The 12,675-nt window shown below is 39.0% G+C and overlaps 1 protein-coding gene across 1 annotated transcript in view; it reads left to right on the plus strand.

Moving 5' to 3' along the window:
• Positions 1 to 12,675, plus strand: part of DIP2A (disco interacting protein 2 homolog A) — a 117,753-nt gene that overhangs the window by 32,239 nt on the left and 72,839 nt on the right. The window contains 1 exon segment of the mRNA XM_040561434.1: positions 587 to 658. Coding sequence (XP_040417368.1) covers positions 587 to 658 — 72 coding nt within the window.

A 12,675-nucleotide genomic window follows, 5' to 3' on the forward strand; every position in this document is an offset into this window, starting at 1 on the left:
TTGTGATTACTGTTTTCATGTCTATGCTGCAGTCTAGAAAATGGGTGAAGCTCATTAGTTTTAAAAATAAAAACAACTTGTTAAGCTGGCCGTTAGCAATGCATGAACCCTTGTTCATGCATTCATGCAAGGCAGAGTGAATGGTACAATCTAGTTTTGAAAGGTCTTGCACAAGTATCCAAGAGCGTGGTCTCTTAAGTTTTGTTACAGGGAGAGTTTCTGATGCCACAAAAGTGTGCAGAATCAGGTTTGTCATCTTCAATGGCTTCTATTACACTGCAAATCTCTTAGGCTGTGTCCTGCATTATGGCAAATATCTTCAGAACCAGGTTCAATGCAGCGCTGCAGACAAAATAATTATTCCCATATTGTATAGCTCTAAGATTTAAGACACTTGTACTCATATGTGGGCAGGTAGCACTGCATGGGTGTGTATATGGCTGTGAATTGTTTCTCTGACATGCTAAGTTCTTTGTTGCTAATCTGACTTTTCCAAAGCTAATGAGTTTATTCATAGCTATTAAGAAAATAAGGTTTATTTAAGTACTGTTCCAAACAATATGAATTTATTTCTTTGTTTCTTTAGGAGACATCACTCAGAAAGGGTATGAAAAGAAAAGAGCAAAGCTGTTAGCACGGTACATACCACTAATTCAAGGTAAGAGACTCGTAAGTTACACCTTTTACAATAAATCTGTGAAAATACGTAATGGAAAATTATCTTCAAGAATTAGTAACATTTGATTGACATAGCATCTAACCAGTAGTAAAGAAGGGCTACTTTTGTGGAAAAAAAGAGGTCTGCAATGTTTTTTAACACTATATGAAATGTTAAATGGTAACGTTTTTTTAACAAATTTCTGTTAGCTTGAGAGCTGCATCTCAGACATTAAGATAACTTCAATAATGAGTAAAGTTATTCCTGAAAGCAAGTTGGCCAGTTTCATTAAATGAAAATACTTAATCATCACTCCTGTACTTTTGCTTCCTCTTTACCCTCCTCCCAATTTCTTCAAAATACAGACTTTATTATAAATTACTGCATACTACAGCAATTTATTACCATACTTTATCTTCAATGGCCAAAAAGTGAAATGCCCATCCTGTCTGTCTGTCTGTCAACAACATGACACTTGTGATTTAATCACAATTAGCTGTTGTGCTGTCATTGTGCTTTGGTCTTAGAGAGCCCAGAGAGTGGTGGTGAACGGAGTGAAATCCAGCTGGCGATTGGTCACCAGTGGTGTTCCCCACGGGTCAGTGTTGGGGCCCATCCTCTTTAAAATCTTTATTGATGATTTGGATGAGGGAATTGAGTGCACCCTCAGTAAGTTTGCAGACGACACCAAGCTGGGGGGAAGTGTTGATCTGCCGGAGGGTAGGAAGGCCCCACAGAGGGAACTGGACTGGATGGGTCGATGGGCAGAGGCCAACGGGGTGAGGTTCAACATGGCTAAGTGCCAGGTCCTGCACTTTGGCCACAACAGCCCCATGCAGTGCTACAGGCTTGGGGCAGAGCGGCTCAAAAGCTGTGCAGAGGAAAAGGACCTGGGGGTGCTGACTGATGCTCTCCTGAACACGAGCCAGCAGTGTGCCCAGGTGGCCAAGAAGGCCAACAGCACCCTGGCTTGTATCAGGAATAGTGCAGCCAGCAGGACCAGGGAGGTGATCATCCCTTTGTACTCAGCTCTGGTGAGGCCGCACCTCGAGTGCTGTGTTCAGTTTTGGGCCCCTCACTACAAGAAGGACATTGAGGAAAAGTGTCCAGAGGAGGGCTATGAAGCTGGTAAAGGAACTGGAACACAAGTCCTGTTGGTAATTGCCCTTGCACTGCAGACTGAAGATGTATAAAACTTGCACTTGACCACCAACTTTGTCTTTAGGTTTTCTTGAGGATAGGTCTGTTGGTTTTAAAAAAAATAATCAGATGCTCTCTTAAGGAACATTAAGAGCCTCTTAGGAATTGGTGTTTTATTATAACTCAAAAAGAATTCCAAGCCAAAGCAGAAGAAATGAGATTTAAAAAAAATATATATATATATATAAAATATACATATATATTGCCATCAAATCCTGAGATGACAAAAAAGACCTTTATTGACTACAGGTAATTGCTACATTTTGAGACCATATTTTTGCAGTCAGTAGTGGATCTGCATTGAAATATCCAATAAAAGATTTGTTCTGGGTCAGCTACATGGTTGTAATCGGGCACAATGCATAACAGTGTGTTCCTGTTAGCTTTTTTAGTGCTGAGGGGGTAGTGCATGTCTGATCTAATATATAAATGTTCTTGATGTAAAGTTAACTTTTCAACTTTATGAATACGTTTGGATTAGTAGAACATACTGGATCATTTCTTCATAAACTGTGATGAAGCTGCTGTTTCTGAGATGCCAGCCTTTGGTCTTCAGCTTGAAGGTCTTGGAAGTTTGTTTACTTCAGTCATGTCAGTTGTCTAATAAAATATTACCTGGCCCTCTGTATATCAGTTCTTTCAAATATTTTTACAGTGAATTAACTAGAATAATGGATGGACTGACAAATCTAGAGGGTCTTTTGTAGTTAGAGAACTGACTTCTTGTAAAAAGTACATGCATCTCTTGAAGGATATCTGTTTGTGTTATTGATTAGACACCTAGTGAAGAGAACTTTTACAATATGGATGTTTTCCATTGTGAACTAGTATGCTTCAAGTATCACCAAGGCGTCATGTCTCTTGGTAGGTATAGAAACAAATCTGGTACAATAAGAAATGAGCCAACAAAGCCAATCATATCTCAGGCTGCATCAAAAGAAGCATGGCCAGCAAGTCAAGGCAGGCGATTTTCCCCCTCTACTCCACTCTTGTGAGACCTCCGCAGGGTACTGCACTCAGGTCTGGTGTTTCCAATACAAGAGAGACATGGATCTATTAGAGTGAGTCTAGAGGAAAGCCATGAGGATGGGTGACCAGAAGGCTGGAGCACCTCTCCTACAAAGAGAGGCTGAGAGAGTTGGGGTTGTTCAGCCTGGAGAAGAGAAGGCTCTGGGGAGAACTTACTGTGGCCTTACAGTAACTAAAGGAAGCCTACAGGAAAGATGGGAAGAGGTGCTTTACCAGGGTGTGTAGTGATAGGACAAGGGGTAGCAGTTTTTAAACTAAAGGAGAGTAGATTTAGAGTATAGTGAGTGGGAATATTGCTAGTGGGAGTATCGCTTGCTAGCCATATAATAAAAGGGAATTCTACCATCAAGGTTTCTTTAAGGAGATAAGTATTCTGCTAGCTGGTAAGTCTGGTAAAAGTGAAAAAAGGGATTTTATGATAAATCTGAAATATTTTTTTCCTCTTCTACTTGTCTAATTCTTCCCAACTATTACTGGTTCTAATAAAAGATAGTATTTTTCTGCACAAATTTTGATATGATTTGCTTTGCAGTTTTCCTCTGCTCCAGATTTACCATTTATGGCTTTCTTTGGTTTTGGTTATTTAAAATCCCAAAATCTTAAGTGTTACCCCTTGTTTCTAATTTAGGTATTCTTGAAAACAAATGAGCTACTGTGGTGGTTTTACCTTGCTGGGTGGTTAAACTTCACCTCAACCGCTCTATCACTCCCCCTCCTCCTCAGAAGAGGGGGAGAAGAAAGTATGCTGGAAAGAAAAAAATAAAAGGGCTCATGGATTGAGATAAGGATAATTTAATTAAAGGGAAAAGGAAGAGGGGAAAAAACAAGCAAAGGCTGTGCAGAAGCACAGAGGAAAAAAATTATATACTTCCCATCAATGAGCAATGATTGGCCATGTCCTGGGAACCTGGGCCTCAATATGCATAGCGGTTGCTTGGGAGGACAGATGTCTTCATAACAAGAGCTTCCCCTTTTCCCCCTTTTCTTGCAGAGTGTGACATCATATGGCATGGAATATCCCTTTGGTTGGTTTAGGTCAGCTGCCGGGGGGGTGCAGGGAGGTGATACCAATGCTGTTCTAGCTACAAGTGCGGAGCACAACACTTTATGAGCAACTGCAGGGAAAATTAACTCCATCCCAGCCAGACCCCAGTACAACTACTTTGGCACCACGGCATAGTCAAAAGATGGGGGAGGATTTATTTACAGGGAGATTAGGGAAAGAGTTTATTCCTCAATATGAAACAGGTTATGTAAGTTGGATGGCTGCCCCAAAGAATCATATTGCAAAACTCCTTAAAATGTTTGCAGAAGGGTGTGGTAATGGCAAATAGGAATTAGTTGCATATTAGTTTAGCAGCTGAGAGGTTTGACAAAGGACTTTTCATAAGCAAGCCTCTAGATAGGAATACCAGCCAACTTTTCGAGCTCGTTTAGAGTTTTCCTAATTGCTTAAACCTAGTGTTAGTAACTATATTCTGACTAATTCTTTGGTAGTGTCTGAGCAGGGAAAGCAACCGTAAAATCCTGATACTGTCAGAAATCTTCATAGGTGGTTCACAGTAGAAACACCTAACACAGTAGTTTCCTTTTTCAGTGGGATTCTTGCCCCCAGAGAGATATCTATCAATTCAAAAGTATCTGTCTGTCTGATAGGGCAGACACATTTATGGAAACATTCCTCTTCATTAGGTTGCTGCCTTCTCACATGGAAAATTCCTTCCTCCATTAGGACTGCTAATATGGAAGTAGGATTTCTTTGTGATCTTGATGTTGTTGAACCTCTTTTCTCTCTTTTTTTTTTTTTTTTATTTTGGTGAACTGGATCTTAAGACTGTGGGCCATTGGCCAACTGCACTGTGCATGCTCACATGCTGGGCAGGTAATCATTGCATCTGCTGTTACTGGCAAGGCTGATATGTGCTATCTTTTAAACCTTTTCTGAAAGCCTGGGGCTCAGGCTTCTCTGAAGAACCAGGTTCTTCATGTTTGATAAAGAAGCAGGCCTTCTGTGTGATTTGAAGAACTTATACTAAAGGAAAAAGTTATTCTTGCATGGGTATCTACAAGGTTAAAGGACCTTGGTTTTGGCTAATGGTCATATGAAGTCTAGAAAATAAAGGACTTATTTCTTACACTATAACAGTTTTGGCAACTTGATAAACGATGAGTGCACATTGTTAGCTGTGCTGAGTGGAAAGGCATGGTATACTGAGATTAAGACATAGCTAATATAGGAAACTAGGTTTAAGACTACAGTAATTGGAACTTTCTGAAAAAAAAAAGGTCTCTGAAAAATGTTTCTGCTGATAGCAAGGATACATGCTCTTTCTACATAGCTGTGATTTATTTATATATTTCTGCTTGTTGTTTTCAGCCTAGTAATTCTATTAGAATGGGTCTAGATTCACAAACCTTACAACACTTTGTTCTCTAGCTCCTTGTTGAAGGAATGTGCAGTTTGCTCTCGTGCTTTGGAGTCTGTGATAGCATACATAATTTCTTTATGGACAAAACGAAAAATACAGTTGTCTTTCTTGATGCTACTGAATTAAAAACTGCTATTTTGTATTTCAGGCATAACAGCTATGATCAAATTATGTCCAGATCTTAATAGGTTAATTTGATCTTAGTATAATTAGTTAAAATGAAATATATGAAAACTAAATGTGATCAGGTGGGCTAGTTGAAGAAGCTGTTTATAGCTTGACTGTTAACAGTTTCTGAAAATAGCAAGAGATTACTGCTCGTTTGCCTTTTTAATTAAGTGATTTTAGTAATGCAATGGTAAACCTTTATGGTCAAATATCCTACTACGTTGTTTTGGGAGTTGAATGTGGAAATTGGGCTATTGGATTGACTTTTTACTGTGGTAAATCAAATTTTCATAGTTTTTTTTTTTTTTTTTTATCCTACCACCAGTCTAGCTGTATCTGTCCAGGTACAGAAAATGTTTTCGAGTTCCCTGCCAGTGGAAGAAACAAAATGATTGCAATTTCACTCTCTGAATGTGAAAAGAAACAAACAAAACAAAACACAGAGAAATCAGTCCTCCAGGTGGTTCTCAAGTAATCAAATTCAGGAGTCAAGTCCAAGCAATTCGTCTTTTTCCATGGTTCATTTGGTAATAAGTTGATGGTTGCCACCTAAGTACCTGATGGCTAAGTCCGCCTACATAGCACAGAGCTTAGTAATCAAGTTTTTTAAGGGTGGTATATTCTGTATGGATGTTTCTGCTATAGAATATTTAGTTTGGGATTTAGCAGCAGTGCAAACTTGGCCTAGGCCTTTTGACGTAATCAGGAGCAAATGGTCAAATGCTGTAGAGTAGCATATTAATGGGGAAGGTGAGAGTATTTCCAGCACACTTGGCCCTGCCCTTGCTCCTTGCTTATGTTATCAAAGGGCTGAGAACCCTGTCAGGAAAGACCTTACCTATTCTTATAGGTGACCTGTTTCTTAACTGGGAAACTCCTGAAACTCCTGCTCCTGTAGGGCTGGCAAAAGTAGAGAGGAAACGAAGAAGTGCTGCACTCCTTGGCAAAAACCTCCCTTAGTGTGGTCGGATCCTGGTGTGAGCACCAAGTGAAGTTCTGTAGGTCTTGGATCCACAGAGAAGTGAGGTGGAAACCAGGACAGGAGAGCAGGGGATGCACTGAAGAGTAGCAGCAACAGGCTGGCCTGGGGGTGCCAGAGGCAGTAAGGAAAGGAGTATGCCGCAGACTGGATAGCCAGCCAGTCTCTGAGCAGAGCCGGGTGCAGAGGGGACAACAGAGAGGAGACTGGAGCAGGACTGAGAGGTTGGCCTAGAGCCTGACCAGCTGTTTCCTACCCTTGTTTTATTTTCTGCCTCGTCATACACCTTTCCCTGTCTTTCAGTGCTTTGAACATGTTGGTCTTGTTACTTTCTAAATTACAGAGCCAGTTCAACAGCAGCAAAACAGTATAATAGCATACAAAGAACCTAAAGCTTCAGCCTCCTCTTCCCTTGTCCTCTCTGCAAAGCTCTTTAATGTGCTACATCATATTCTGTAGATAGTGGATGGTTGGAAATGTGATGTATAACTGTGTGGCAATGCAAGGAAAACCAAGATGAGTGATTTGTTGCCATGCTATTTTAACTGCTTTGGCTTTACTTTTCAATTTACCTTTAAAACTTTGAAAAGTTGAATCTTTCAAGAGTATTCTATCAATTTAGAACTGAAATTACTTTGGGGAGATGAATTTCAATATCAGTGTTTCTGCAAAGATAATTAGATTTGAGTGTTTAATAGCTGTTTCAAATAAGAGTTTGCTGAGATGTTGAAAAGTCTTTTAAAATGTTGAGTTTGATGTTAAGACATCATGTCTTATGCAGATGAAATGAAAAATGTGATAGGGCAGTTGCTGTGCAGGTGGGTTGCCCAAAAAGGTTGCCCAGGAAAGTCCTCTAGCAATAAAGTCGGTGCTTTTGTTAGATATGAAGAATAAAGCTTTTTGAATCAAAAATGGGCGACTTTTCAGGATCAACTATTAAACAGGAGTTTTTAGTTGGTAATATGTTCTTTACTCAAATGTTACTCTTTACAGAATGAAGCTAGAGTAGGTTATGACACTTAAACTTTTGCTTTGCTTGAATTTTTTTCTTCCCAGCTTTCTTAGGATTGAGCAACATGTTTTCATATACTACATGGTTCATATTTCTTGCAGTAAAATATGTTGCTCATTTTTCTTAAAGTGGAATCTGCATGTCTCTGAATCACAAATTTTCTTACTTTCAAACCTGAGTCTTCTCTCTTCATTGCAGTGTGCTGTGGTTAGATGTTGTTGTTTGGGTTTTTTTTTGATGTGTGCAGGCATAACATACTAGTTATGGGGCTAAGTATGAAAAACTTGTTTGTAGCTATATTTGTTAACATACAAAATAGTTTGCAAAACACTTATCTCTAGCATTAGTAAAATACTAGTCTTATAAGATCAGCGTGCCTGCAGGAGTTCAAGAATCGTTTGGACAACTCTCAGACATATGGTTTAATTTTTAGGTAGTCCAGTGTGGAGCCAGGATTTGGACTCTGATCTTTGTGGGATCCAACTTGGGATATCCTATGCTTCTGTGAACATTAAGAATATAAGTTGTACTTGTTCCATCAACGCCATCTGTTAGTTGATATTTATGGCAGTCAGAGGTAGATGGTCCAGAGCAACTAGCTATATAGGTGCCTGTGCCTGAACAGAGGGTTTAGATGAAATGACCTCCAGAGGTCCCTTCAAATCCTTGTTGTTCTATGGCTCTGTGAAGGCAAGTGTACTTTTTAGACAGTATTTATGGAAATATTACTTCAACATTTGTTTTATTCAGAAATTAATATATTGAAGAATGTGACTTTCCTACTGATAAGAACTTCAGAGAAAGTGCAGGAAAAAAAAAGTGTATTCATGTTGCTATTCACTATTCTGTGCAATTTCAGGTGAGGTATTTCTACATTGTGCTGAGATTCTGTTCAAACATTTAAAAAAAAAAAAAAAAAACAGCACTTAACCCCAAAAAGCTCACAAACTCAAACTCTGTAACCTGAATGAGAGATATCTACTGATGCCTTGTTTTTGAAATTTTTCTCTCTGCATATCTGATTACAGATGTGTTTAGCTAGGCATCTTCCTGAGCAATGCTAGCCAAGTGTCTTTGTTCAACTGTAAATTGTTCAGTGCTGTTACAGTAAAATAATTTTTGCTTGTATGAAATAAAATTGCTACAAATGTCATGGTTATCTTTTGATTCTTCAGTGTTAGTAGATGGAAAAACAATTCTAATTCAAATAGTAACTTTAATCTCTTCCTATAGAATCAAATCATTCAGTTAATTGGAATAAGTGTATACCTAGTGGCCTCATTAAGATGGCATTTTATTTTTGCTAGTTTTGGCTAAGTTAAAAACAGACAAACTACAGTGATAGTGGATCATGTTTCATTAATTTGTATCTCTTAAAATGTTTTGTTTGTAAAGATCTTCAATGTGAATAGAGGGAGTTGGCCTAATTATCTAGCTGCTTTTGCTGAAGGTTTAAGGTTGTGATTTGCACAGAACCAGAATAAATTAACAAATTCACCAAGCTTGTGAAACAGGATTTTTCTGGCATGTAGTTGTGGGAGAAAAAAAAGGAGAAAGGAAAAAAAAAACAAAAAACAAAAAACATTTAAGCTGAAGAAAAACAGTCATGGTTTCCAACCGTGCCACTGATTTTGAGCACCATCTTAATTTAAAGGGAACTTCTGAGGTTTATTGGTCACTTCATCACAGTACTATTGTCCTAATGCTGATCCACAAAAATCTGTTTTTTAAGTATTGGAGGAGGAGAGGTCTCATGTTTTGGAGTTGGTAAGCTTTGTTCATTTTCTTGTGTTTATTTGAGGTCCCTTCTCATCCCTGACAGCCCCCCCCTCCCCCTTTCCCCCCCAGCAGCGTTTATCATTGCTCAGGTAGCATATGGCTCAGGAGCATTACACGTACAGCTTGTCAGGTGTTGATGGGTTATTCCTGTTAGTTCATCATTCCATCTGAAGCCTCATGCTTTTCAAAGACAAAAGCCTCGTACCACATGCAGCAGTGCCATTGTTCGCAGATAGTGCTGGGCAGTTTTGCCAGTACCACAGAGTGAGAAAGGGGCTGGTTTGTGTTCTGATGGGTCCTGACTCCAAGGCTCTAGTTACTTGATTATGTGTATGCAACATGTACAGCTGCAGAAGTCCGAAACAGTGATTGATGGGATCTATGGTGTCTGGGGAGAGAAGCAAGCGGGGAATGTTAGGTACTGAACTATAGGACTGCTAAAAAGCAAGGGGTTTTGAGTAGGACATTAGCCTCTTCCCCCACTCTAACAATTAACCTACCTTTGAAGGAAAAAAATGGCACACAATCATTCTCCCCCTCTTTTGTTGCCTACTTCACCCTATGTCCCTTGATAAGATCACCCAAAACTAAGCACATTGTTGGGTAGGAACTTTACTAATGAATAATTACTGTTTTTTGAATGTTTCATAAATGAGCAGTCTATTTTAGGGAGACTTCCAGTTTAGCTGCTCCTCTTTGTTCTCCTCCTTTTCACCACCTTCATTATCATGTTATCTGTTGGCATCTGTTCTTGTCTTGGCTCAGGATTTTAGGTGGTGACTGGCCTCAATCTTTTTTATGAAATATGAAGTTGTTTGTAGAGCAACAAACCTCACTGGACTGCTGACTTGTGGTTATGTAAAACTTTTTGTTCAAATGAAAATTAAAATGCAGTTCTTATGTGTTTTAACCACTCTTTGAGTATTAGATGAATTGAATCAATTCCGTTTGTAGAATAAATCTGCTAAAGTGTTTCAGGGAACATTAGCCCTTTATGTTGGGTAGTATTGGGTAGTAGCTGTGTCCTTACTCGGCTCCATGTTCTGCTGTTTTCCTTGGGAACACTTCAGTTTCTTTACTGGTCCATGTTATTTCCCCTATTGTCAGAGTGGTTGATGTTAGTTTGTCATCTACTTTAAAAGTTTTGCTTTTAGAGAGTGGGAAAACTCCAGTAGGTTAATTTATTTGGTTTCAGTAGTAAATTGTAAAAGACAAGCATTTCTCTGGAGCTGGGTTAACTTCTAAAAACTTAGATAAGTGTGGTTTATTTTATGTTACTTCCTTTTCCATTACTGAGACTCATACATTTTTATTCTTTTTCCCACTAAGAACTCCTGGGCAATCCAGGGCTGACATTCTGAACATCTGGAGGTTTTGCCTGTTAGCTGCAGGTTGGGGTGGGGAAAGTGTTACAGGCTGCATTTACCTTGTGGTCTTAGCAGGTACCTAAGAAAACTGTTGTATAGCAACTGCTTCAGTCAGGAAGGCGACAAAACACTTTTCCTGAGGATATTATATTTAAAGAGAGTATTTGAAAGTTACTTTTGATCAGCTGAAACAGAACTGGTATATACTGCTTGAAAATTTATACCTCAAATGTAAAGGCCAGGTCTTACTGAAAGATCTTGATAAAAATCTCTGATAATTGCTAGATTTATTAATGATTGCTGATTTCTTTTTTGGTACACATTTACGGGAAAGGGGACGGAACAGAAACCCCCAAAGAGAAAGAGGAATCTTTTCTTACTTTTTAAAGTAACACCTTTACTTCCAAAGAAGCTGGCAGCGATTCTTCTGAAGTGTCATCTTCAGTGAAAGCCACTATCTGTAAACAGCTGCATTTTGAAAATACTGTTTCTAGTTCTAGCAAGACTGAGAGCAGGCAGGAGGGCAGACGCTATTCAAGGGAAGCAGAGATCAAAATGACAGATAGTACTCAGCCCTGTATGGTACAAGGGCTAGAAAGATAGTAAACTTGGTGGAACAGATCTTCATGATTTAAGGAAAGTTTGCTTATGAATGCAACACTAATTCAAATAGCCACATTGATCATAAATTGATGATAGGTTAGCACAAAAAAAAAAAAAAAAAGACATTCCTACTGCGCTGTAATGCTTTGTATGTTCTACATGTTCTGTAGTGGCTGTTGCACTTCTGAAGGCTGCTGTCATTCACCAGTCTTAAAACAGCACAAGCTACATTACTTCTTTGTTCCTTTATGTTCTTTCTGGTGTCTCAGTGCTTTCAGTGTGACATGCATCTCCAGAACACCTGCAGGGGATTCAGTTCTTGGTTTTGTACTTGTGTGTAGATATATAAGAGATGATAAAATTGCAAGTTCCTCGTTCTAATTCATACTTGTGTAGTCCCTGCAGATGCACCAAGAGCCAGTAGCATGTCTCCTTATTTGGGTGGATGGGGAGTAATAGGGAATATATATTTGTAACTGTCTACCTCTTTGATTTCTGATTTCTCCTATGCTAGAATATAAAGCTGAGATTCACCGTTCTGAAATTCAACCAGCCTAGAGGGCTGCTCTGGGTTATCCACCTAGAATCACAGAATCACAGAATCTTTTAGGTTGGAAGAGACCTTCAAGATCACCTAGTCCAACGTCTGACCTAACACTAACAAGTCCTCCACTAAACCATATCACTAAGTTCAACACCTAAACGTCTTTTAAAGACCTCCAGGGATGGTGACTCAACCACTTCCCTGGGCAGCCCATAGAGTCCTATTCTAGGCAGGTGTGGAGAAGACAACTAGAGAGCAGTTTGGTTCTTTTTATTTTGTGTACCTTTTATGGGGGTGGAAAGATCTGTGTTCTTGTACTGAGTAGCCAATCTAGATTAGAGGAGTTGTTTCTTAGACAGCTGAAGGTGACAGAATAGTTCTGCCCTTAATATCTGTGAGGTGTTTATTAGAGAGTTGTAGAGTTCTTGTAAAATGTGATTCTTCTGGTATTATTCCATTAAATGGGTATAGATTAAGCAGACATGCACATTCTAGTTTTTGCTTAATTTAGCAGTCTTGTTTTTAAAGTTTAAATGAATTTGACAGAATGGTTCAAGTTATATCTAAAAGGTAGAGCAGTGTAATTGTTATTTTCAGTATCCCCAAGTATGATGTATAATTGTAACCATATTTGTAGCATGTTGCTTGTTGTCTCAAGGTGAGTTGGGGGAGAATAGGTTCCCTCTTCTCCCTGCCCCTTGCCCCCACCACCTGAAAGGTTTTGAGATACAAAACACCTAATTGCAAATGATAGTAAACTGAAATGAGCAAAGGATTTTTTGTTGTTGTTGATTTTTTGTTTATTTATTTATTTTTTATGTTCTGGGTGAAATGCTAATCACAGAAACATAGAATGGTTTGGGTTGGAAGGGACCTCAAAGATCAAATAGTTCCAACACCCCTGCTC

Source organism: Cygnus olor, chromosome 6, assembly GCF_009769625.2.
Source record: "Cygnus olor isolate bCygOlo1 chromosome 6, bCygOlo1.pri.v2, whole genome shotgun sequence".
Taxonomy (NCBI): domain Eukaryota; kingdom Metazoa; phylum Chordata; class Aves; order Anseriformes; family Anatidae; genus Cygnus; species Cygnus olor.